Source organism: Humulus lupulus, chromosome 9 (genome assembly GCF_963169125.1).
Source record: "Humulus lupulus chromosome 9, drHumLupu1.1, whole genome shotgun sequence".
Lineage (NCBI taxonomy): Eukaryota > Viridiplantae > Streptophyta > Magnoliopsida > Rosales > Cannabaceae > Humulus > Humulus lupulus.
The window spans coordinates 2,173,979-2,200,127 of NC_084801.1; the positions used below are offsets into that span (position 1 = coordinate 2,173,979).

Genomic DNA, 26,149 nt, shown 5'->3' on the forward strand with positions numbered 1-26,149 from the left:
TATTAAGCTGTAAAAGGCCTGTAGTAGTAATTGATTGTTTGAACAAATGTGGGCGTGCAGGGATATTAGTGTGAACAATTTATCAGGGCCAATCCCTGCCGAATTAGGAAACATAAGCACTCTCAGAGAGTTGTATGCTCTTTCTTAACCCATTTAAGTCCTCTCTTTTAAACTCCTGTGATTTGCTAATTATAATAATAAACTCACAAATTCAGGAGCATGGAGAGCAACTTGTTTTCTGAAACTATTCCCTCTGAGCTTGGGAATTTGGTAAACTTGGAATATTTGTGAGAATCCCTAACCTTTTCATCACATCTAGTTGTAAAAAAGTAGTAGAAATGACATTAACTAATTGAAATGGTGTGGGTGCAGGAATTTAAATGCAAACAATCTCACTGGAAAGTTCCCTCTGTCTCTCACCAATCTCTCCAAGTTATCTGTGCTGTAAGTGACAATGTGTACTATAACTTCATAGGTCAAACGAACCAACATATTTTGGTTCAAAAATCGTCACGTTAATCTTGGTGACTCATGTTTTCCATTGTAGTAAAATCAGTAGTAACTACTTCACAGGAAGGATGCCTGAGTTTGGCAATTGGAAACAACTTGAAACATTGTAAGAGTTACTGATCTCTTTGTTGGTTTTCAAAATTTATGAGCAATTTATATTGATTTTACATGCTACTCTCCACAGAGAGATGGAAGCAAGTGGTTTCAGTGGGCCAATTCCTCCTAGTATTTCTACCTCGGCAAACTTAACGCAATTGTAAGTTCTTTTTCATTCTCTACTTTTCTCTGTCTCCTTTAGATCTTAATATATATGTTTGCTAACTTCGTTTGTGATGATGAGGCAATCTTTGCAGAAGTATAACTGACTTAAATGGGGAGAACTCGTCAGATTTTCCCGACTTGAGTAACATGACAGACCTTTCTGAGTTGTAAGCTCCATATATACATAAACTTTTGTGATGGAACTCAACCTAATATTTGATTATTTTTTAAATTATTGGACCATGTTTGAAATTGCAGGACAATGAGGAGTTGTAATTTAAGAGGAAATATCCCTGAAAATATTCGTAATTTGAGAGGGCTAAATGTCTTGTAATTGTTCGATTATTCTCTTGTCAAATTTTCTATTCCTTGGAATTTAAACACTTAATCTTTAGTGAATTTAACAGACATCTAAGATCTTTATTTTGCAGGGATCTTAGCTTTAATAAACTAGAAGGGCCACTTCCAAATTTTCAACAGTCTCTCTTTAGTTTGAGTCATATGTAAGTAACTCAAACTTCATTGGTCCCTTTTTTTTTATTACTCTTTTCTTTATAATTAAGCTTCTCTTATTCTATGGTGTTGCACATTGAATAGATATTTAACAAGTAACTTACTCAGTGGGCCTATTCCAGCGTGGATGAACATATACGGAGCCAAGTAAGTTGCTAGACCAAAATGTGTAAACCAGACCAAAATTTTGCCAATTCTAAGCTCACTCTAAGCTAACCAGACCAAAAGTGTGTAAACCAGAAGAATGATGACCTACAAACCCCAACTCTAAGCTCACTCTTTAACTCTTTAACAGAAGATGTAACAAAGAAGATAATTTTGCCAATTAAAAAACAAAGTCACTTAAAAATATTTAGCTAATGATGAAGTTTCTTACTGTTTTCAGTCACATAGATATTTCTTACAATAACTTTTCGGAGATATCTGAACCATCAACTTGTCAAGATCATTTGTAAGAGTTGCTTCCTTTCTTTCTTTCATTTATTTCCATATTCATTGAACCATAAGCATTTCACAATTGAATATATTTGTGTCTTAACTTTTTTTTTTTGATTAGCAATCACTTTCAGAGCATATCTGGTCATGAAAACAGCTCGTAAGCTTTAACAAACAATTGAAACAAGAATAACAATAGTTTTGATTATGATTATACTTTATACTAATTCTTGCTTTGAATATGATTAATGTAGAACGCTCAGCAAGTGCTTGGCTCCATGTTCAAAAGGTAAAAAAAAAAACTATTCATTGTGTTGACTATAAACCATTTCTTTTGTATATTTTTAACCAACATTGTTTGATCTTTGATGTGTAGATTATTATTCATTGCATATAAATTGTGGTGGAAAAGAAACTACCATTGGAGGCATAAAGTATGAAGGGGATGAGGAATTTGTAGGTCCTGCAGATTTATTCCATAACTCAACCTACACTTGGGGAATTAGCAACACCGGTCATTTCAGATATTTGGAACAAGAAGTGCCAGAATATATAGTAAATAATGTATCTGAATTAAGAATGAAGGACTCTGAGCTCTACACAACTGCACGCATCTCGCCTCTTTCGCTAACTTATTTTGCTCGTTGGTTAAGAAATGGAAAATACACTGTAAAACTGCATTTTGCAGAGATAGCATTTGGAAACAACAGATCTTATGAGAGTGTTGGAAGACGAGTATTTGATGTTTATGTTCAGGTAGCTTAATCATTATGCTACTTAATGCAGCTTGTGAACTTATGTTTTACTGAGTTAAGTAAGTTATTGTAGGGAAAACGGGAGTTGTCAGATTTCAACATTAAAGAGGAAGCTAAAGGAGTTGGTAAGGAATTTATCAAAGTAATTAACGCAGTTGTTGTGAGTCATAACACATTGGAGATCCGCCTCCAATGGACGGGGAAAGGGACGAGGAATGTTCCAGAGCAAGGAAAATATGGGTCTTTAATATCAGCTATCTCAATAGAATCTGGTAAGTAACACACAATTGTGTGTGTGTTTTTGATTAAGATGAAATTAATTATTGATTGTTTTTGTTCGTCTTTATTACTTATTATAATGAAATAAATGATCAAGTCATGATCATTTATTATTGATGGTATGATAGTTTATTCTGTATCTTCTCATTCAGGGGAAGGACATTTGAGTAAGACCAAAATCATTATCGGCCTTGTTGTAGCTGTTTCTGCTGGTGCAACATTATTAGCTGTTGTAGCCTTCGGTTTGCATAGACGAAAAGCTAAGAGAAAAAGTAAGAATAATATCTAAGCTTCAATTTGTGATTGTTACTGCTTTGAGCATTGCATATCTCATGGTACATGATGTTGATGTTCTTCATTATGTTGGGACCTAAAACTTTGTATTTTTCGGTCATATTTATTGCTGAATATTATGTGTATTATTGACTTGACATCAGGAACTGCAACAAATAATGATTTGATTTGGACAAGTACTAACTTGAAGAGAGGAGACGATCAATCTGAGCTTCATTTTTTTGAGTTGGATAGCATACTAATGGCCACAAACAAGTTTAGTATTACAAACAAACTTGGTCAAGGAGGATTTGGTCCTGTTTATAAGGTCATTTGGTTTTCAATAGTTTACATAGAATCTAATACACTACAATAATAATGAAGAAATGCAGGTGAATGGGTGAGTGAATGAACTAATTAGTTAGCTATGTTTGGAAATTTACAGGGACAACTACATGGGAAAGAAGTTGCAGTGAAAAGACTGTCTAGCAGCTCATCACAAGGCTACGAAGAATTTCGGAATGAAATAATATTGATCTCCAAACTGCAACATAGAAATCTTGTTAAGCTCATTGGTTGTTGCATTGAAAATGAAGAGAAGTTATTAATATACGAGTTCATGCTCAACAAGAGCTTAGATACTTTTATTTTTGGTTAGTCTCTCATCTTTATCCACGTTTTTATCCTTCAGTTAGAAGTATATTTGTTGGACATTGTCACTAATTAACTTTTAGTGGTGTGATTTGGTTTCTTATATAGATGATAGAAGAAGGGTAGAGCTTGATTGGGCCATACGATTCAACATTATTGATGGCATTGCGAGAGGTCTTGTGTATCTCCATCGCGATTCTAGTTTAAGGGTGATACATCGAGATTTGAAGGCCAGTAATATTCTATTGGATGAGAAGATGACTCCAAAAATTTCTGATTTTGGATTAGCAAGGATTTTTGAAGGCACTTTAGATCTAGCAAATACTCATAGGGTGGTAGGAACAATGTGAGCATCATTCTTTTAATTTGATGATTTGATAGTACATTGTTGTTATAGCATCTGACATCTAATTTAGTGGTGTGTTTAATCAATTGCAGCGGCTATATGTCTCTCCAGAGTACGCATTCAGAGGAATCTTCTCGGAAAAATGTGATGTGTTTAGCTATGGCGTGTTACTACTAGAGATAATAAGTGGGAAAAAGAATACTAGCTTCAAGGATGAGGATCAATACCAAGGCCTTATTGCATATGTGAGTAGTTCACAAAAGAAATCTCTCAAATTGTGTTATTATTATGTTTGTGTGTTGTGGAAAATTGAGGCTGATATTAATGTAATGAAACAGTCATGGCAGCTATGGAGTGAAGGCAGAGGAATAGAGATGGTGGATGAAGCATTAGGCAAGTCATATAATGAATCAGAGGCATTGAAATGCATACACATTGGGCTTATGTGCGTTCAAGACTTTGCCACAGATAGACCTTCCATGGCTCAAGTGGCTTCCATGTTAAGTAACCAAATATTTCATCAACCTCAACCCAAACAACCTGTTTTTACTTTTCAAGCCAGCAGTGGTAGTTATGATCCTTTCACACAAAGTGGTAATAGATGCTCTGTCAATGAGGTCACTGTATCAATGGTTGAACCACGATAAAAAAAGAAAAACTTCAACTATATATTGTGTTAAATGTATATAGGGCTACACCTACGCTATTCAATATTTTCTTTTAAATTTAATGAACTTCATTTTGTTAAGAATCATTGTCACCCCAAAAAGTCCAAATGTCCAAGCCCAAGGTAAATAAAAGTCCAATCCATTTTACCTAAAGCCAAGACAATGGAAGTTTCTCAACAAATGTGGAAGGAAGATATTTTTAAGAGAAAATTGAAGAAGGATGTAGAAAGTAGATTTTTTAGGAGAAGTGTGTAGAATGTGGTAATAATGTATGGCTAGGATTATTTCTCAGTTTAATATTTGTATGGTGTAGATTGCATGGTGAGGACTATAAATACCCTCCCTTGCATTTGAGTTAGGCATCCTCCAAAAATTAAGTCTTTGTATTCTTAGTGTGGAGTTTTGAGTATAAGTTGTGAGCTTCCTATTGAGTATCTATTTCTTTTCAAATTGTGAATGGTCTTTTGAAAGTGTTGTAGTGTCTTTTATTGTGGTATAATACAAGTAATTTGTTTACTTGTTTGGGTCCAATATTAGTAAGTTTAGAGTTGTGTACTCTAAATTTTACTCAACACATTTTGTTAAAACTTGAAAGGAAATTACTCTAATGATTGCAACAAAACCAAATGTTCTTTTTGTAGAGTCAGATTTGTACAGTTATAACTGTTAAATTGAAAAACAATACTATGAGCATTATCAGTAAATCAGATTCAAAACAACATTACATGCTCATACAACAATCCAGAAACGCATTTTATTTAGAGCATTGAATTGAATATACATAGATGAAACATACCTGACATTGAGTCTCCAATGTTCATCCTTGAATCTCTCACGATCTACACAAAACAATATTAGAAAATCAATGCAAGAGAGATCTTATGGAGAGCAACCCTTACCAAACCATATGCCACTGTGTGTTTCCCAACAACATATATGTTCAATATATATGTCTCATATGCCTTCTTACCCTAAGGGGTATATTAGGCCTATTGGGCTTATATTATCAGATATGGTGGACTATGATTTAATGGGCCAACCTATAGTCTTTAGGGTGCTACCATGTGCCTCAATTGCAATTAGATTAATATTAACCATCCCATTATGGTCTTTAACTATTCGTAGGCACTCTAGAAAATGATTGTGATAATGGAATTATGTTTGTAATTATATTAGTCCATATAAAATTCTAACAATAACAATACTCAACTCAAGCACATTATGTTACTAGATTTTTAGAGCTACAATATTTCAGCTGCACCTCTCCTTCTTCAATTGCTTCTCTAATGAAGTGATGCTTGATTGCAATGTGCCTTGTCCTACTATGAAAACAAGGAGTTTTTGCCATTGCAATTGCTGATTTGTTGTCATAGAACAACTCAGTAGCTTCCTCTTGCTTTTCTCCAATATCTTTTAAAATTCTTCTAAGCCAAATAACTTGAGAGGTTGCAGCTGAGGCTGATATATGCTCTGCTTCAGCTGAGGATTGAGCAACTGATTGTTGCTTCTTGGATAGCAAAGAAAATACACCTGAGCCATATCATCAACACAGCCTCCCCAATCACTGTCTCAATAGCCTTCTAATTTCACTTCAGTATTTCTCTCAAATCTATAGTTGTACAAGTTAACTAGCTTACTCACCAAAGGTACAATTACCTTTTTTTCTAAAGTATGTCAAATAGTAGACATAACATTTCATAAATACGATAATTGGTTAATTATTCTATTGTAATTAATTCATTCTTCATTATTTCTCTATCAAGGAATTATGATTGGATTAACTAATCTATTTTTTTTTTCATTTGGCTTTACAATGTTTAGCTAATCAAGACAGTTCTTACTGCAGCCAAATAGATATTTCTTACAATAACTTTTATGAGAAAACTGAACCGTTCACTTGTGAAGATACTTTGTGAGAATCCCTCTCTTTAACTTTCTTTTATTTCTATATCTTCGCATCATATATTATCATGTCAAACTGATCAATATGCTTGTGATATTCATCATTGTTGACTGCGTTTTTAGCCAACGACGTGAGCACGTCAATAACGACAAGCCTTCAAGAGAAATCAAAACGACAACAAACGGTCTCAACAAGAAAAGTAAATAACACAGAATTTTTATAGTGGTTCAGCCCCGATTGTCGGTAATAGCCTAATCCACTTAGAGTTGTGATTTATAAATCTATACTCAAGATCAGATGGACTATGCCAACTGAGTTTCTTCAGTATAAATTGTGAAAATACAAGAATTCTCTCTAATTTCAGCACTTTCTCTCTCTAGAATAGACAGACCCAATTTTATCTCTCTAGAAAGAATAAGCAGAAGAAGCCCCTCTCTCATCTCATAAGCTCTCTATTTATAGAGATGGGATCCTCAACTGATATCCCCTTATAATAGGGATATTTTACTATATTTATTATATTTATATTACAAATAAACATTCAACATTCAAAATGTAACAAACTCCCCATTTGTGGGAAGAATGAGAGATTCCCGCGCATGTTGTTGAAGTTGTATCTGACTTAGTCTCCTCTAGCTAGTTGGTCCACCTCCTACTCGCTACCCATGCAAGGGCTGGTTGAACGTGCATGGTGGTAGGTTGAACGTGCATGGTGGTAGGTTGAACGTGCATGGTGGTAGGAGATGCACTTCTCTCCTCTAACATGCACTCTCCTCTAGCATGCCATGTTCCTCCTTGAACCAATCTCCTTGGCTTCTCCTCGGACTAAGGTGGTCCGAGGCAACCTCCTTGGCACCTCACCTTGAACAACATTGAGGGAACCTCACCTTGGACAATATTGAGGGAACCTCACCTTGGACAACATTGAGGCAACCTTCTTTAGCATCTCCCAAACATGTCCGATCGAACATTGTATAGACTTTCCTTATGAAAGTCTAAGTCTCCATTCTCTTGCATGAGACTCCTCCTCCTTAGCTATTTACCTTGGACACGTTCGAGCCAACACTTAGAAAACCTTGGGAGGCTTACCTCCTACACACCCTTGGGGTCTCCTAGGACCACACCCTCCTTGGGGTCTCCTAGGACCACCCTCTTAGCCCTCCTAGGAGGCACTCTCCTAGATGCATTCTCCTTAGCCTCCTAGGATGCATTCTCCAATTTTTGGGTATAACAATCATCATTGGAGCAGTTTCAGCTTTTTGTCTTCTTTTCATAGGTTCAGTCATTCTTTGGTGGAAAAGCTATATTGGAACCAAGGAATCTAGGGATGAAGGTAAAATATATATTGTCATCAAATTCCTCAAATTTCATAGGTTCCTACCTATGCTAGAAAAAGCAATTGCATGATTCATTATATGCATTGCTACTTATATTTTTACCAAAATAAATAAAAAAATTATGCATAGGATTTACATTTATGGGGTTGACATAATAACCTTGAAGATAAATAAGTATATCTATTCAAGATTTGTATTTTCTTCTTTGCTCAATTTGATCATATTGCCTCACTAGTTGCTTTATCTTTCTTTAATTTTTCAATAGAAGTCGAATAACATATAAGAAATTGCTATTGTACAGTTCTAAGAGGATTAGATCTACAAACTGGTTTCTTTACCTTTAAACAAATAAAAGTTGCAACTAACAACTTTGATGCTATAAACAAAATCGGAGAAGGTGGATTTGGATCAGTCTACAAGGTATTTAACTCATAAATTTCATGGTATTAAATTGATGCATATTCACTTCTCAAATTAATGCCAAAATAGAAGAAATACACTACTAAATGCAAGCCATCTTTTTATTGCAGGGTGTGCTATTAGATGGCACTACTATTGCAGTTAAGCAACTTTCTTCAAAATCGAAGCAAGGGAATTGTGAATTTATAAATGAAATAGGCATGATTTCTGCTTTGCAACACCCAAATCTTGTCAAATTGCATGGATGTTGTATTGAAGGGAAGAAACTATTATTGGTTTATGAATACATGGAGAATAATAGCCTTGCAAATTCTTTATTTGGTAACCAACTCTATCAAATCCACTGACAACTCTCTGCCCTGGTATTGACATCTTCATGGGCCCACAAGAACATTTACAAGTTATTTACAACTCAAAAGGTCGTTACTGTTCCAAAATTACAAACCCGCCCTCCTAAGCGGAAAAAATAGGGTAAACCCCCTAGTTTCTCTGAAAACTCCTTGGCTGTGGTGGTCAAGCGGCCGCATATGTACACATCACCATCTAAGCTCTCCAATCAAGGTTGGGTGAGCTTTTCTTTCCCTTTACCTGCACCACATAGCACCCATGAGCCAAAGCCCAGCAAGAAAACACAGCATTGTATGTAAACAATATCAATGGATTATCATTATAATCACACATAGCTCATAGCTCTCAAACAGATGAGTGAATATCACTTGAGGTTCTGGTAAACCATACTGAGTGACTGACAAGCAAGTCACTAATTTAAACAAAAGAGTGGCTGCTGGGTAAGCCACTAGCCTTAACAAATGAGAGACTGATGGGTAAGTCTCTAACTTAACAAATGAGTGACTGATGGGTACGCCACACAAGCGCTTATAATATTCATCGAACTTGAGGTCGGTCCGGCATTAATGCTCTTTGAGTCATCCAATGCAGAAAGTCGATTAGATCGACTCTTTATTGGCTTGCGTGGAACACGCTAAGGCCGTCCCGACGAATGAGTCAGCACTATGTGACCAGTGTCCAGTACCACTGCCGAACCTGACTAATAAGTCACAGCTTCAAGTTGATACTAGCACCTTTGCCAAATCTGACTAATGAGTCAGTACCATGCACAAGTGAGCAACATTTGCTAAGCATTCAATATTCAATCCATGTCCACATTTACACAACCAACATGCCTCATGAATAACCATGCATGTCACATATGGGGTGCAGTTTTCTTACCTCTGATTCGAGCTAAAATGAACAAAAGAACGACCCTTGAGAACAGTTTAGCTTTTAGTCCTTTAGCGGTTACCTAATCATAACACATTAGAGGATACCATCAATAACATGATAATCAAGGGTTCTCAAACCAAGATTTAGCCTCCGAGACATCAATCCTCACTAATCCGGGTAGCAGGAGTGATCCCGAGGCCTAAAACCATGTTCCCGGGGTCAAAACATGCAAATGGGCTCAACCCTGCCCAAGAGGCACGGCCCTGGCACCTTGTGCCGCGGCCCCTAGAAAATCCAGAGGCAAGTGCCGCGGCACCCAACACCAAGGGCCGCGGCGCCCAGCGCAAACAGAACCCCCTCCTTCCTTATCGAGCTAGGGCCGCAGCCCCCAACCCTGGGCCATTCCCAAACGTGTTTTCAACTTCTCAAAATCTCCAAAATCATACATAAACATTCCCCAATCATCAAAACAAGGTTCCCAAGCTTCCCAATGCACCAAAACCCTCAAAACCCAAGGTTCAAACGAACCGAAAACTCAACAATTCGCAAAGTCCAATTCAAAGCTTAGAAACTGTAAAAACTCAAAACTTTAAACTTAGATTACCTTCGATTAGGTTGTTTTTTGTTAAATCCTTCAGTCAAGAAGCTTCTAATCTTTCCTAGGATCGCTATGCCTTGATCCTCGCTCGATTCCGACTCCTAGAACTCAAGATTTCTTCGAATATGTTTTGGGTGGCAAAAATGAACTAACGAAGGAGAATGAGAGGTTTTCTAATCGTACGTTCTATTTGACAGCTACTTCAAGCTTAAGTAACCTCAAATAAAACCTAATGCTCGGGGTCCCGAAAACACCCCCGGAGACATTATAGTCAAAACTTCCAGAATTTCACCCTGATCTCAAATATTCCCAATTTATCATCAAATAAGCATTTCTATTACCCCAAGATTGACCTCGTTATGACAAAACCGCTAATCCACTAAATAGGACCGTCTCATGCCGAATAGCTCGAATATATCTCCATAATAATGGAATCTCATTCATAAATCACATTATGCACCCAAATACACAAATTTACCCTCAATGAGCCAAATTATCAAAACTTCATAATATTTCAAATGTGGACACACATGCATGCATATAACATCATATTATAATATAATTCACATAAACATGCATATATTCATTTAATGGCGTAATTAAACAGTTACGGCCCTCCCGGCCTACTAAACCGCCACTAAACCACATCGGAGAATTCGGGGCATTACATTTGCCACCCAATCAGATGAGTGATTAATGAATCACACATTGTTTAAGTGGCTAATGAGTCACACACTTGATAGGTGACTAATAAGTCCACCTCCAAGGATATGTTCCATGTATAGATGACTAATGAGTCCATCTATAGGGTTCCGCTCCTTGAATAGATAGATAATGATTCCATCTTTGGGGATCCGCTCCATAAACCATGTGACGTGTAGGTCACCTTAGCCTTTTGGCTCTGGCTCTAAATAACTAGCCTTTAGACTAGATAATTGCTTTTTGTTTTCATCGAACTTAAGGTCGGTCAAGCATTTCATGCTTATGTTTGTTGACGCGGTTCTTCGGCAACAGATAATTAAGAGAAGAAGAGAAAGAGATTAGTACTAAAAGTAGAACTATCACAGATAGGAAATCTTTGGGGAAAGAACTAGGTGACTCAAGACACGTTTTTAAGTGGTTCGAAGGTTAAAATCCTTCTACTCCACTAGTCAATATTATTGATATTCTCTGGGTATTTGGTTTACAAAGTATATAGTTCTTCAAAGACTATTTTTCCAACCCCTATCAACTCCCAGGGTCTCCATATTTATAGGAGAAGGCACCTGGAAGTTGGTAGGGAGGTCATCCCGTGACCTTACCATTTGTCATATCAAATTTGTGATATTCATGATTAATTCCTAAACCTGACACACAAGTGTGGTCTAATCAGTATGGAAGGAGATAATGGGCCGCACGGCCCAACCCGTCCGTGGGTGTCTGAATACGCACGTTCCTGCTGCGTGTCCGAGAAGTCAGGGGGATATCGGACACGTGATGGCAGGAATATGCACGTTTATCTTGCGTGTTGACTTCCCATAGGGTCGGAGCTTCCTGAGAAGCTCGCGACCGGAGCAGTTCATAACCCGAGCTTATCCGTCCGTGGCCGTCGGATGTTATTCCCAGCTCCTGGGGCAACAAGTGCGAGCTGGAAACAGGACCCCCTCGATCTGACAAGGGCCCGTCCTGGAAATGGAACCTCCGGCCTGTGGGAGCCTCGGACTAAACCATGTTTAGTCCGAGGCTCGCCCTGCTAAACAGCCCGTGGTAAAACCAGGGCGTACAATGTTGATAATGCTTATGTCGATTAGATCTAATCTTTTTGGCTTGCGTTAAACACGCTAATACCATTCTTGACTCATAGGTCAATCTCATACGACCAGTGCTCAATACTACTGTCGAACTTGACTAATAAGTCACAGCTTCACAGTCAATACTGACACCATTGCCGATTCTGACTAATAAGTCAGTACCATTCACAGATAAGCAAGAATTCTAAGCATTTATAATGCAATCAATGTCCACATATAGAGCACTCAACATGCCTTCTCCTGAAAATGCGTACAACGTGGTTGCACAGGCTTTCAAACCTCAAAGCGTGAGTCCTATCTTTTCTAGAGTGGCTTTGTAAAGGATATTAACAGAGCTCCCATTATCAATTAGGACCTTGCATACCCTCCCGTTCGCGAGCTGAAGTGTGATGAACAGGGGGTCATTGTGAGGAAACTGGCATGTGCTGCATCCTTTTCTGTAAAAAAGATGGGTTGAGTTTCAACCCTCTGCTGCTTCAGAGCTCGTGGTTCAGGCTTGTAGGGTGAGCCATCCCCAGTTTTGAGCTCGTTTACATATCATTTTTGGGCATTTCTACCCGATCCTGTGAGATGCTGTCCCCCAGAGATGGTTACCACATCCTCCCCATCTATAGGGGGAGGTCGATCATCCTCCTGTGCCTAGGAGTTGTTCTATTGGGCAGGTTGTGCAGACGTTGCCCTCTGTCCTGTCGAGGCTTGATTGGGATTCCAGCTTCTCACATATTGTCTGAAATATCCCCTCAAGATCAAGCCTTCAATCTCGTCCTTTCAATTGTCGGCACTCATCAATGATATGTGTGACGTCCCTGTGGAATCTGCAATACTTATTGGAGTCCCTCTTTGCCTTTTGATTCTACATTGGGTCAGGTCGTCTAAACGGGACCTGAATCTCATTGGCGAGGAAGATATTTTCTTTAGTCTCATTGAGCGCGGTATATACTGTGTAAATGGAGAAATACTCATATCCCTTCTTCTTTTTCCCCCCGTTCGCCTCGGGGTAATTCCCTTCATGTTTCTTTCTTTTAGAAGGATTATCTCCAGATGGTCTTGACGTCGATGGGGCAGCCGAGGTCAAGGCTAAGTTAACATTTGTCGTTGTAGTTATGGGTTGAGAGGTCAGATTTAATGACCTCGCCTCTTCTACATTGACAAATCTTTGTGCCCTCCTGTTGAACTCGGTTAATGACCTTATGGGTTTTCTCTCCATATCCTCCCAAAGGGGGCTCCCTGGTAATATACTAGCTCTTACAGCCATAAGGTGGCCACTGTCGTCAACATTGTGGGCTTGAGGCATCTCTATATTAAACCTTGTAAGGTAACTCTTTAATGACTCTCCTTGCTATTGTCTGACATTGGTCAAAGCCGAGGCTTCGGGCCTAACGCCTACCATGGCTTTGAACTGCTTCTTAAACTCCTTTGCTAACTGATCTCAGAATGAGATTGAATGTCTTCTAAACTTTTCGAACCAGTTTTTCATTGGTCCTGTCAAAGTAGCTGGAAATAACATACATCAGAGCTCATAACCAACATTGCTAGCTCACATGATGGTATTGAATGTACTCAGATGACTGTATGGGTCCTAGTTCCCATCAAATGGTGCTACATGGGGTAACCTAAACCCTTGTGGAAATGGAGTATTGGAGATATGAAGAGCAAAAGGCTCGAGCTCCTCATCAGAGTCTTTGACGATATGAAAAGGAAGGTAAATTTGATTTACTTGTCCTTTAAGATTGCATAGTGAAAGACGATATGTCATCCTGGATTTTAGATTCAGGAGCCACTAACTTTGTTCATTCTTCGTTGCAAATACTTGAGTCGGGACCTTGTTGATGACAAAATGACAATGCGAGTTGGAAGTGGAGCGCTCGTTTCAGCAAGAGCAAAGGGAACAGTCCGTGTATATATATTTTGGGAACAATTATCTTATTTTGGATAATGTTTAATATATTCCTAGATTTTTTTAGAAACTTAGTTTCTTTATCTATGTTGCATGAACAATCTTTTGATATTTCTTTTAATAATAATGTGATTGTTATTTCAAAGAATGGTTCCAAAATTTGTGTGTTATACCCAGATTCCGAGCCATGAAAATTGTGACCTCGAAATCCGGATTCATAATGAATGAACTCGTAAAGTCTGGAATATGTGCGAAATCTAAACATCGAGCCTGCGAAACAGAGACGACTTCGAAGATGGTAGCCTCGAAATCCTCACAAGCTCGAAAGGTAGACCCCGAGGTGCATCTGTTCTCGAGGATGACCTCGGATCAGGGACTTCGAGCCTGACATGCGTACGAGCTCGAAGTTATGTGGCCTCGGGATATGTTACGACTTGAAAGTCAGTAAGAAATCTGGGAGAATATAGCCTTGGTGATATAGAATAATAACTTTGAATATCCTAATGATTCACCTATAAAGAGACACGGTCTACATTTATTACTGTAAATCCCCTACAATCAAGGGATATTATTTGATTAGTTATACGCCCCTTGGTCTTCAGGGGACGTTTCCTTTTATATCGGATTGCAGGCATTTAATGCCATTTAATTTATTTTTACAAATATAGAGTAACTACCCGAAATATGTGGGATAGTATTCTGAAATCTTCTCTATAAATAGAGAGGTCTTGCACCATTGTAGGAAGAGAATTTGGGTGATCTTGAGAGAAAACTCTGGAGAATTCATCCTTAAGAATTTTTCAGAGATCATCTTGAGTTTAATAACAAAGACTCGTGGACTAGGTAGATTTAACTGCTGAACCACGTAAAAAATCGTGTTTGCATTAGCATATTTTTATTGGTCATTACTGATTATTGTTTACGTGCTCTTCTTTCATTGTTGACGAAAAACGGCGTCAACATTGTGAAGAGCCTTGTTGTGACAATCTTATCACAGACGTTGAATAGACTGTATATGAACTCTTTCAAAAGACGTTGTAATGTATTTTATTCTTGTGTGATAATTTATCTTAAATTGTTTATTGGATGTGATGAGTAATGTTTGTAAGAATTAAGAAATAATGTAGAGGGGTTGGAAATAATTTTTTTAATATATTTTTTCAATGGATAATTTTGTGCTTACTAAAAACTTAAAAGGGTATGAAAATAAATTTTTAAATTTTATAAGTTTTTAATTAGAGTAAGAGTTTGGGAAGAAAAAGAATCCTAAGTGGAACTAGAAGCACTCTATTAAAATTTATGATAATTATAGTCCATTTATAAATTTAATCACTCGTAATTTGCCACATGAAGTAATGTTATACACCATATATGGTGGCTTATAACAATTTTGTTTCATTTAATTATGTTAGAGCACTACCAATAAATGAGGTAAAATACTTCATTCTCTAAGATATAGAAGAAAAAACAAAGTGGTGAAAATGGTCTTCCATCAAATGAGTTAAAATTGAGCTATTTTACATTTTTTTTACCTAATGGTCTTCCATTTGGAGATGACTAAGCTATAAATATTTTATTAATTTTTTTTTCTAATTTTTTTTATATATGTGTGATACTATTATATTTATATATTTTATTTTTTTAAATGAATAAAATATATTAAAAATAGAATATTTCAATGATGTAAAGAAAGAGTTGGTAAGTTGACCTATAATGCAATATAAAAATTTGAAGTAATAAACACTAGTACTTAATTCTTAAAATTAAAAAAATTGAAGATTTAATTATGATAAATACTCTTATTCATGAAAAATATACAGAAAATTATACAAATACCCTTCAAATAATTTAAACACATGTTAGTTAGTAATTTTGATATTAGACTTGTATCCATCATGAACACTTAGGTTTAGAAATCGATGGAGATCGGATGATATTGAAAGAAGATTAATAAATATCTTTATTAAGGGCACATGCAACAAGTGAAAATACATATAAATATATATATATATTTATATATATATAACTGAAATATGATAAATTTTCAAATTTGAATGAGTCAAGAGAGTACAAAATGGGGACATTAATTATAGATGTTGAGTGATTGAAATTGTCATTCCACATTTCATCTAGTTAGCAGTTAATATATAATGTTAAGATTTCTGTACTGATTCATGACTACTTAAAGAGAGGAAATTAATAAGAACAATAAGGTAATTTGGTAGTAGAAAAGAGTGAGAAAAAAAGTTAAATGTGGAAAGAAGAGAAGAGAAATTGTGAGGGAATAAAAGTAGGGTAATTTCAAAAATAATTAAACTTATAAGTTTAACTAAGAAGTAATAAAAATGAAAATTGATTATGATTGATTAATATAGATATTTCCCTCAATTACTTCATTGGTCCATCTACACAAGTGGCGTAGTGGCACCATTTTTCTTGATGAATATTAATATAATAAATTTCTTTGATCCTTATTTAAAAAAAAATAATAAAATCATTCATTTCAAAATTGTTATGGAAAAATTATACGCATACAACTAATTGAAATATATATTTGATGACTACATTTTCATTTTGGACATCCGCAACTAATTACATAATATTTGGAGCTTGCTCAATAATTTATAAAATTAATTAATAAATTTTAAAAAATAAAAAATAGCTTTTATTGTTTGAAGAAAATATAAAAAATGGAAGAGCAAAAGCATATTACTAACAAAATGAGGGACGAATTGACTAAGGAGGTGTTTGTTTTGAGTAGTTGAGTTGCATTGGAAAGTGTAGAGAGATATATGATAGAAGTAATATTAAACTCTTGTGTACAAAATGGTTCACTTTACCATTAAAATACACGTGGAGCCTTCACATAATTATTAATTTTATCCCTTAAAATTTGAACAATAAGGTAATTTGGTAGTAGAAAAGAGTGACGAAAAAAGTTAAATGTGGAGACAAGAGAAGAGAAATTGTAAGGGAATAAAGTAGGGTAATTTCAAAAATAATTAAACTTATAAGTTTAACTAAGAAGTAATAAAAATAAAAATTTATTTTGATTGATTGATATAGATATTTTCCTCAATTACTTCATAAAATATGGACCGTCTAAGCAAGTGTCAAGTGTGGGGGACCTTGACTTAACCATTTTATGATTTATGTGATATTTGGTCATAGGCAAAAAGTTTGGGGGATAATTTATATTAAGAAAATTCATTAGGGGTAAAAGAATACTAACTTGTTTTTGGAACCCGTTATAAGGGTTTTCTCCCATACTTTTGTTGACATTGACGTGGACTTCTTTAAAAGGATATGGTCAACAATATATGGCTTATTTATTTATTTTAAAAAAATATAAATTAAGAAATCTACTAGTTCTAACGCACAACCTTTGATTGACTTATAAAAAAAAAACATTCCTATGTGTTAGACTTAAAATGATGGACAAGAGTTGCCCACGATTTTTTTTTTTCTAAAAAAACAAAATACAAAAGAAAGAGATTTCCAACTAAACTGAAGAGATTATTACCAATAATAATAATAATAATAAATTGAGTAATAAGTTTCCAACCTTATATTACCGAAAAGTAGAATAATTAATTTGAAATTCTATCGGGCAAAGTGGTTACTCTCAAGTAGTTTCCAGTGGTGGAGATAGGGGTTCGAATTTAAGTGGCTCCCTTGGGAGACTTAATTGTGAGGATTTATTTGTCGGCTGAGTAGCCCTTATTTGGTGCACCACATAGAGCTGTATGATTATGCCCAGATGAGGCTCTGGTAATGCACTTTATCGTAAGTTAAGGCGACCTATCAAATAGGATCTTGACGAATATTTCAGAGCAAAAATTAAAGCTCTCGCATGATAACGCCCAAAGAAAAGAGCAAGACATTGTAGCCTCTCCTCCTTTTTTTCTATAAGAAGAAGACAAAAAATTTCATTTTCATTTTGGACATCGGGAATTAAGTACATAATACTTGGAACTTGCTCAACAATTTATAAAATTAGTCCATTTTACTTTTAAAATGCACGTGAGACCCACACAAATTATTAACTTTAATTTCTTCAAATTTGAGATTACCCCTTAATTGATATGAGATTATTTGAATTTTTCTTTGCAATGGGTTGATGTGTTGCACAGTCAAAATAGGAGTTTTTTTTTCCTTTTTTGGAGTCAATCATAGGAGTTGACTATGAAAGCGCGTGGGACCTTTATTGGCTTAATTAGCAATAAATTAGTGAAATGGTACTGTAAGCTAAGCATGTATTGTATGATATAAATATATATATATATATGAACATTTAAGGCACTGCTTGTGTTGGGAATGATGAATATGGGTTCATTGCAATCAGAATGCGTTACTGTATTATTACTATTTATGCTCTTATTGGCAGTCACACCATTCAAATGCAATGCCCAATCTCGTATTCCTCCCCACGATGAAGGTGAAAAATCTCTCCATCTTATATTTATATATTTTAAATAATATCTGGAGAACAAGAAATTATATACCACGATGAAGGTGCAGACTTTGGTTTATATATATTTATATATATATATTTAAATGATATCTGGAAAACAAGAAATTATATACCTCGTGCAGACTTTGGTTTTGTTCATCTTCTTTAGTTAATTTATTATTATTATTATTCTTATGCAGTGGAAGCTTTTAAAGAAATAGCTATGCAACTGAACAAGTATGTTGATAGGCACTTCGATGATCCTTGTAATCTACCAGCTTCTAATATTGAATATTACACAAATGAAGTCATCTGCGATTGCTCCAGCTCTGCTAATAATGAATGCCATATCGAAAGACTGTAAACTCCTAGCTCCATAGCTTGTAATCACCATGGCTTGGAGTTTTCTGTTGACATCTGTTATACGTGCAGTGATTTTTCAGGACAGAATCTGGATGGCAACCTTCCATCATCACTATGGAAGCTACCTTACCTCAAGGAAGTGTATGTAAAAACAAATACTTTGTTCATTCAAATACTTTTCAACACTCTATATACTATATACCAGTCTTTCTTCTCCCTTGCAGATTTCTAGACCGGAACTTCCTCAGTGGTTCGATACCGCCAGAATGGGGTTCAACAAAGTTGGAACGGCTGTAAGTTTCCATTATTCAAGATATATTAAGCTGTAAAAGGCCTGTAGTAGTAATTGATTGTTTGAACAAATGTGGGCGTGCAGGGATATTAGTGTGAACAATTTATCAGGGCCAATCCCTGCCGAATTAGGAAACATAAGCACTCTCAGAGAGTTGTATGCTCTTTCTTAACCCATTTAAGTCCTCTCTTTTAAACTCCTGTGATTTGCTAATTATAATAATAAACTCACAAATTCAGGAGCATGGAGAGCAACTTGTTTTCTGAAACTATTCCCTCTGAGCTTGGGAATTTGGTAAACTTGGAATATTTGTGAGAATCCCTAACCTTTTCATCACATCTAGTTGTAAAAAAGTAGTAGAAATGACATTAACTAATTGAAATGGTGTGGGTGCAGGAATTTAAATGCAAACAATCTCATTGGAAAGTTCCCTCTGTCTCTCACCAATCTCTCCAAGTTATCTGTGCTGTAAGTGACAATGTGTACTATAACTTCATAGGTCAAACGAACCAACATATTTTGGTTCAAAAATCGTCACGTTAATCTTGGTGACTCATGTTTTCCATTGTAGTAAAATCAGTAGTAACTACTTCACAGGAAGGATGCCTGAGTTTGGCAATTGGAAACAACTTGAAACATTGTAAGAGTTACTGATCTCTTTGTTGGTTTTCAAAATTTATGAGCAATTTATATTGATTTTACATGCTACTCTCCACAGAGAGATGGAAGCAAGTGGTTTCAGTGGGCCAATTCCTCCTAGTATTTCTACCTTGGCAAACTTAACAGAGTTGTAAGTTCTTTTTCATTCTCTACTTTTCTCTGTCTCCTTTAGATCTTAATATGTATATATATACATATATGTTTGCTCACTTCGTTTGTGATGAGGCAATCTTTGCAGAAGAATAACTGACTTAAATGGGGAGAACTCGTTAGATTTTCCCGACTTGAGTAAAATGACAAACCTTTCTACGTTGTAAGCTTCATACATAAACTTTTGTGATGGAACTCAAACTAATATTTGATTATTTTTAAAAATTTTTGGACCATGTTTGAAATTGCAGGACAATGAGGAGCTGTAATTTAAGAGGAAATATCCCTGAATATATTCTTTATTTGAGAAGGCTAGATGTCTTGTAATTGTTCGATTATTCTCTTGTCAAATTTTCTATTCCTGTATAGCGTTTCCTTGGAATTTAAACACTTAATCTTTAGTGAATTTAACAGACATCTAAGATCTTTATTTTGCAGGGATCTTAGCTTTAATAAACTAGAAGGGCCACTTCCAAATTTTCAATAGTCTCTCTTTAGTTTGAGTCATATGTAAGTAACTCAAACTTCATTGGTCCCTTTTTTTTTATTACTCTTTTCTTTATAATTAAGCTTCTCTTATTCTATGGTGTTGCACATTGAATAGATATTTAACAAGTAACTTACTCAGTGGGCCTATTCCAGCGTGGATGAACAAAATCGGAGATGCACTCATGTAAGTTACCAATGCTATGTTTTACAAAAATGTGTAAACCAGACCAAAATTACCAAGAAGAATGATGACCTACAAACCCCAACTCTAAGCTCACTCTTTAACGGAAGATGTAACAAAGAAGATAATTTTGCCAATACAAAAACAAAGTCACTTCAAAATATTTAGCTAATGATGAAGTTTCTTACTATGTTCAGGAACATAGATATATCTTACAATAACTTTTCGGAGATATCTGAACCATCAACTTGTCAAGATCATTTGTAAGAGTTTCTTCCTTTCTTTCTTTCATTTATTTCCATATTCATTGAACCATAAGCATTTCACAATTGAATATATTTGTGTCTTAACTTTTTTTTTTATCAGCAATCACTTTCAGAGCACATCTGGTCATGAAAATAGCTCGTAAGCTTTAACAAACAATTGAAACAAGAATACCAATAGTTTTGATTATAATTATACTTTATACTAATTCTTGCTTTGAATATGATTAATGTAGAACGCTCAGCAAGTGCTTGGCTCCATGTTCAAAAGGTAAAAGAAAAACTATTCATTGTGTTGACTAAAAACCATTTCTTTTGTATATTTTTAACCAACATTGTTTGATCTTTGATGTGTAGATTATTATTCATTGCATATAAATTGTGGTGGAAAAGAAACTACCATTGGAGGCATAAAGTATGAAGGGGATGAGGAATTTGTAGGTCCTGCAAATTTATTCCATAACTCAGCCTACACTTGGGGATTTAGCAACACCGGTCATTTCGAAAACTTGGAAAATAATGGGACAGAATATATAGTAAATACTGTATTTGAATTAGGAGTGAAGAACTCAAAGCTCTACACAACTGCACGCATCTCGCCTCTTTCGCTAACTTATTTTGCTCGTTGCTTAAGAAATGGAAAATACACTGTGAAACTACATTTTGCAGAGATAGTATTTAGAAACGACACATCTTATGATAGTGTTGGAAGACGAGTATTTGATGTTTATGTTCAGGTAGCTTAATCATTATGCTACTTAATGCAGCTTGTGAACTTATGTTTTACTGAGTTAAGTAAGTTATTATAGGAAAAACGGGTGTTGCCAGATTTCAACATTAAAGAGGAAGCGAAAGGAGTTGATAAGGAATTTATCAAAGTAATTAACGCAGTTGTTGTGAGTCATAACACATTGGAGATCCGCCTCCAATGGACGGGGAAAGGGACAAAGAATGTTCCAATGCTAGGAAAATATGGGTCTTTAATATCAGCTATCTCAATAGAATCTGGTAAGTAACACACAATTGTGGGTGTTTTTTATTAGGATGAAATTAATTATTGATTATTTTTGTTCGTCTTTATTACTTATTATAAAGTTATATATGATCAAGTCATGATGTAAAATGATTGATGGGCTCATAAATGTTATGATAGTTTATTCTGTATCTTCTCATTCAGGGGAAGGACATTTTAGTAAGACCAAAATCATTGTCGGCCTTGTTGTAGCTGTTTCTGTTGGTGCAACATTATTAGCTGTTGTAGCCTTCGGTTTGCATAGACGAAAAGCTAAGAGAAAAAGTAAGAATAATATCTATCTAAGCTTCAATTTGTGATTGTTACTGCTTTGAGCATTGCATATCTCATGGTACATGATGTTGATGTTCTTCATTATATTGGGACCTAAAACTTTGTATTTTTTGGTCGTATTTATTGCTGAATATTATGTGTATTATTGACTTGACATCAGGAACTGCAACAAATAATGATTTGATTTGGACAAGTACTAACTTGAAGAACGGAGACGATCAACCCGAGCTTCATTTTTTTGACTTGGATAGCATACTAATGGCCACAAACAAGTTTAGTAGTACAAACAAACTTGGTCAAGGAGGATTTGGTCCTGTTTATAAGGTCATTTGGTTTTCAATAGTTTACATAGAATCTAATACACTACAACAATAATGGAGAAATGCAGGTGAATGGGTGAGTGAATGAACTAATTAGTTAGCTATGTTTGGAAATTTACAGGGACAACTATATGGGAAAGAAGTTGCAGTGAAAAGACTGTCTAGCAGCTCATCACAAGGCTACGAAGAATTTAGGAATGAAATAATATTGATCTCCAAACTGCAACATAGAAATCTTGTTAAGCTCATTGGTTGCTGCATTGAAAATGAAGAGAAGTTATTAATATACGAGTTCATGCTCAACAAGAGCTTAGATACTTTTATTTTCGGTTAGTCTCTCATCTTTATCCACATTTTTATCCTTCAGTTAGTAGTATATTTGTTTGACATTGTCACTAATTAACTTTTAGTGGTGTGATTTGGTTTCTTATATAGATGATAGAAGAAGGGAAGAGCTTGATTGGGCCATACGGTTCAACATTATTGATGGCATTGCGAGAGGTCTTGTGTATCTCCATCGCGATTCCAGTTCAAGGGTGATACATCGAGATTTGAAAGCCAGTAATATTCTATTGGATGAGAAGATGACTCCAAAAATTTCTGATTTTGGATTAGCAAGGATTTTTGAAGGCACGTTAGATCTAGCAAATACTCATAGGGTGGTAGGAACTATGTAAGCATCATTCTTTTAATTTGATGATTTGATAGTACATTGTTTTTATAGCATCTAACATCTAATTTAGTGGTGTGTTTAATCAATTGCAGCGGCTATATGTCTCCAGAGTACGTATTCAGAGGAATCTTTTCGGAAAAATCTGATGTGTTTAGCTATGGCGTGTTACTACTAGAGATAATAAGCGGGAAAAAGAATACTAGCTTCAAGGATGAGGATCAATACCAAGGCCTTATTGCATATGTGAGTAGTTCACAAAAGAAATCTCTCAAATTGTGTTATTATGTTTGTGTGTTGTGGAAAATTGAGGCTGATATTAATGTAATGAAACAGTCATGGCAGCTATGGAGTGAAGGCAGAGGAATAGAGTTGGTGGATGAAGCATTAGGCAAGTCATATAATGAATCAAAGGCATTGAAATGCATACACATTGGGCTTCTGTGCGTTCAAGACTTTGCCACAGATAGACCTTCCATGGCTCAAGTAGCTTCCATGTTAAGTAACCAAATATTTCATCAACCTCAACCCAAACAACCTGTTTTTACTTTTCAAGCCAGCAGTGGTAGTTATGATCCTTCCACACAAAGTGGTAATAGATGCTCTGTCAATGAGGTCACTGTATCAATGGTTGAACCACGATAAAAAAGAAAAACTTCAACTGTAAATTATGTTAAATGCATATTGGGCTACGCCTACGCTATTCAATATTTTCTTTTAAATTTAATGAACTCCATTTTGTTAAAACTTGAAAGGAAATTACTCTAATGATTGCAACAAAACCAAATGTTCTTTTTGTAGAGTCAGATTTGTACAGTTATAACAATACTCAACTCAAGCACATTATGTTACTAGATTTTTAGAGCTACAATATTTCAGCTGCACCTCTCCTTCTTCAATTGCTTCTCTAATGAAGTGATGCTTGATTGCAATGTGCCTTGTCCTACTATGAAAACAAGGAGTTTTTGCCATTGCAATTGCTGATTTGTTGTCATAGAACAACTCAGTAGCTTCCTCTTGCTTTTCTCCAATATCTTTTAAAATTCTTCTAAGCCAAATAACTTGAGAGGTTGCAGCTGAGGCTGATATATGCTCTGCTTCAGCTGAGGATTGAGCAACAGATTGTTGCTTCTTGGATAGCAAAGAAAATACATTTCTAATTAAATAGCGATTAACGACTTCAATTTGTCCATCAATTTAAGGGTAATAAGTCATGCTAGAATTGACCCTGTGGAGGCAAAGATTGGAAAAGTAGCTTACAAGTAAGAGCTACCCCTACAGCAGCAATGTACTCAGTCTTTCATTTCTTAGTACTCAGCAACAATGTACCCCTACAGCAACAATGTACTCAGTCAGCAACAATGTACCCTGTGGAGGCAAAGATTGGAAAAGTAGTTTACAAGTAAGAGCTACCCCTACAGCAACAATGTACTCAGTCTTTCATTTCTTAGCTTCGGCGTGCCATTAGATTGACCTTGGAAACCACTACTATCCTTCCCTAGCTAGCTCACAACCAAGTTAGAGATGAAGGTAGAACCAGAATTCGTTCTAAACATGTTCACACTTATTAAAGAAAGTGGCGAGAAGCCATAAGTTTCTCTATCTTTTATTTATTTCTATATCTTTGCATCATATATTATCATGTCAAACTGATCAATATACTTGTGCTATTCATCAGCTATCACTTCCGGAGCATATTCATAGTGAAAAGGAAAACTGATTCTTATTTATTTATTGTTTTTCTATTTTACAATTACTATTACTCCACTGATGTTTTTTTTTTTTGTAGATTTCAAACCTCCAGGACAGAAAAAAGACATAAAGTTCATCATCATTGGAGCGGTTTCAGCTTTTTGTCTTCCTTTCATAGGTTCTGTCATTTTTTGGTGCAAATGCTATATTGGAACCAAGGAATCTAGGGATAAAGGTAAAAAATATATTGTCATCAAATTTCTCATTAGAAATTTTGTTAGAAATTGCATGATTCATTAAAGTTCAGATTTCCCACCTATGCTAGAAAAAGCAATTGCATGATTCATTATCTGCGCATTGCTACATATATTTGATATATAAATCAACACCAATAGTAAATGTCAAAATATGGTCAGAACTATTCAGACAAAAAAATTCCACAAATCCAAATAATATGAATGAAATTGGAATTTGAACTACAAAAAATGGAACTGGGAAATCAAAGTGGAAGAAGTAAGAACATACCATAGACAAGATAAAACAAACATAAAGAAAAGGTCAAAGTAGAAATTAATGGCTGAAGTGCAAAAATTACCAGTGGAATTTGAGGTCAAGAAAGTAGAAAGTAGAAAAAACAACCACGCAAGTCCATGATATGACTCTGCTTCAATGCAATTCCGTGAGAAAGTAGTATACAACATATGCCTATCTTTTTTCTTGGTATGCTAAGCTCAGCAATGCTAAAATTTCATGTCTGATGAAGACTGATTTTAAAGCTTTGTTTTTTCTTCTCAAAGTCAGTCCAAGAAATCTGCTTCACATACACACAAGAAAATATGGATTATCATTCAATGTTTCTCCATCAAATTATTTAAATACATATATACACATCTAAAAATATCTGGTTTTGCTACCCATGGAAGAATATTTTCATGGGGTTTCAGACTTAACTAATATGATATATGTAGCCCAAAATAGCTAATTTTCAAGAAGTTGGTGAGCATCAAAAATGGATTCTGAAAGTCTTAGACGTAAGTTTACCATACTACACTTACTGTTCATGTTCTTCTTGGCTCCATCCAAATCCAAAGCCCAAGCTGGTACTACTCTTCCACAGTATGAAGGTGAAAAAGCTCTCCCTATCTATTTTTTTTGTTTGTAAAACTTTAATTAAGCAAGTTATAATTTTGATAGTTACTATTGTATGCAGTGGAATCCATTAGAGAAATGGCTGAACAATTGAACAAGAAAGACTGGAACTTCAGTGACCCTGCTTGTAGTAGCAAATCCACTACTGATATCCCACGTACAGGACCAATCCCTGGCTATTTAGGAAACATAACCACTCTCACACATTTGTATGCTCTTTCTCTTTTAACCCTTAATTCTGCTCTTTAAATTATAGTCCTTTGATTTGTTTATAATGATCTTCTAACCTTGGGAAGAGCTA

At 35.4% G+C, this 26,149-nt stretch overlaps 5 protein-coding genes across 5 annotated transcripts in view; all 5 read left to right on the forward strand.

Annotated features, from left to right (window-relative positions):
* The first annotated feature begins 42 nt into the window (after window positions 1-42).
* On the forward strand, window positions 43-5,331 carry LOC133801491 (probable leucine-rich repeat receptor-like serine/threonine-protein kinase At3g14840). Its single transcript, XM_062239711.1, has 20 exons — window positions 43-132; window positions 216-287; window positions 373-444; window positions 548-616; window positions 695-766; window positions 864-938; window positions 1,030-1,101; window positions 1,203-1,274; window positions 1,369-1,431; window positions 1,670-1,735; window positions 1,841-1,879; window positions 1,974-2,008; window positions 2,096-2,475; window positions 2,548-2,746; window positions 2,906-3,025; window positions 3,191-3,354; window positions 3,472-3,679; window positions 3,786-4,023; window positions 4,094-4,268; window positions 4,362-5,331. The coding sequence occupies exons 1-20, from the start codon at window positions 47-49 to the stop codon at window positions 4,668-4,670; spliced, it is 2,586 nt and encodes an 861-aa protein (XP_062095695.1). The 5' UTR covers window positions 43-46; the 3' UTR covers window positions 4,671-5,331.
* LOC133802035 (probable LRR receptor-like serine/threonine-protein kinase At1g53440) lies at window positions 4,854-8,698 on the forward strand. Its single transcript, XM_062240268.1, has 4 exons — window positions 4,854-4,920; window positions 7,871-7,927; window positions 8,233-8,351; window positions 8,462-8,698. Exons 1-4 carry the CDS (start codon window positions 4,854-4,856, stop codon window positions 8,696-8,698), a joined length of 480 nt encoding a protein of 159 aa, XP_062096252.1.
* Window positions 8,699-18,166: 9,468 nt separating this feature from the next.
* LOC133801501 (probable leucine-rich repeat receptor-like serine/threonine-protein kinase At3g14840) lies at window positions 18,167-20,167 on the forward strand. The gene is made up of 11 exons (XM_062239722.1): window positions 18,167-18,298; window positions 18,514-18,673; window positions 18,746-18,817; window positions 18,901-18,969; window positions 19,053-19,124; window positions 19,208-19,279; window positions 19,365-19,436; window positions 19,540-19,608; window positions 19,687-19,758; window positions 19,867-19,941; window positions 20,030-20,167. The coding sequence occupies exons 1-11, from the start codon at window positions 18,178-18,180 to the stop codon at window positions 20,103-20,105; spliced, it is 930 nt and encodes a 309-aa protein (XP_062095706.1). The 5' UTR covers window positions 18,167-18,177; the 3' UTR covers window positions 20,106-20,167.
* Window positions 20,168-20,217: 50 nt separating this feature from the next.
* Window positions 20,218-23,809, forward strand: LOC133801495 (cysteine-rich receptor-like protein kinase 44). Its single transcript, XM_062239716.1, has 13 exons — window positions 20,218-20,288; window positions 20,383-20,451; window positions 20,646-20,711; window positions 20,815-20,853; window positions 20,948-20,982; window positions 21,069-21,448; window positions 21,521-21,719; window positions 21,889-22,008; window positions 22,178-22,341; window positions 22,459-22,666; window positions 22,773-23,010; window positions 23,103-23,253; window positions 23,344-23,809. The coding sequence occupies exons 2-13, from the start codon at window positions 20,426-20,428 to the stop codon at window positions 23,650-23,652; spliced, it is 1,935 nt and encodes a 644-aa protein (XP_062095700.1). The 5' UTR covers window positions 20,218-20,288; window positions 20,383-20,425; the 3' UTR covers window positions 23,653-23,809.
* Window positions 23,810-25,446: 1,637 nt separating this feature from the next.
* Window positions 25,447-26,149, forward strand: part of LOC133801482 (probable leucine-rich repeat receptor-like serine/threonine-protein kinase At3g14840) — a 44,725-nt gene continuing 44,022 nt past the window's right edge. The window contains exons 1-2 of the mRNA XM_062239697.1: window positions 25,447-25,823; window positions 25,910-26,057. The gene's annotated coding sequence lies outside the window, so the exon portion shown is untranslated. The remainder of the gene's footprint in view (window positions 25,824-25,909; window positions 26,058-26,149) is intronic.

Coding starts and splice junctions, on each gene's coding strand:
- LOC133801491 (XM_062239711.1), top strand. CDS start 47: ATGTGGGCGTGCAGGGATATTAGTGTGAACAATTTATCAGGGCCAATC. Junction 288..372: donor TTGGTAAACTTGGAATATTT/GTGAGAATCCCT, acceptor GTGTGGGTGCAG/GAATTTAAATGCAAACAATC. Junction 1,102..1,202: donor TTGAGAGGGCTAAATGTCTT/GTAATTGTTCGA, acceptor TTTATTTTGCAG/GGATCTTAGCTTTAATAAAC.
- LOC133802035 (XM_062240268.1), top strand. CDS start 4,854: ATGGAAGTTTCTCAACAAATGTGGAAGGAAGATATTTTTAAGAGAAAA. Junction 4,921..7,870: donor ATTGAAGAAGGATGTAGAAA/GTAGATTTTTTA, acceptor TTCTTTTCATAG/GTTCAGTCATTCTTTGGTGG. Junction 7,928..8,232: donor CAAGGAATCTAGGGATGAAG/GTAAAATATATA, acceptor GCTATTGTACAG/TTCTAAGAGGATTAGATCTA.
- LOC133801501 (XM_062239722.1), top strand. CDS start 18,178: ATGATGAATATGGGTTCATTGCAATCAGAATGCGTTACTGTATTATTA. Junction 19,609..19,686: donor TGGAAACAACTTGAAACATT/GTAAGAGTTACT, acceptor TACTCTCCACAG/AGAGATGGAAGCAAGTGGTT. Junction 19,759..19,866: donor TTGGCAAACTTAACAGAGTT/GTAAGTTCTTTT, acceptor CAATCTTTGCAG/AAGAATAACTGACTTAAATG.
- LOC133801495 (XM_062239716.1), top strand. CDS start 20,426: ATGAACAAAATCGGAGATGCACTCAT. Junction 20,983..21,068: donor CTTGGCTCCATGTTCAAAAG/GTAAAAGAAAAA, acceptor TTTGATGTGTAG/ATTATTATTCATTGCATATA. Junction 22,009..22,177: donor ACGAAAAGCTAAGAGAAAAA/GTAAGAATAATA, acceptor ACTTGACATCAG/GAACTGCAACAAATAATGAT.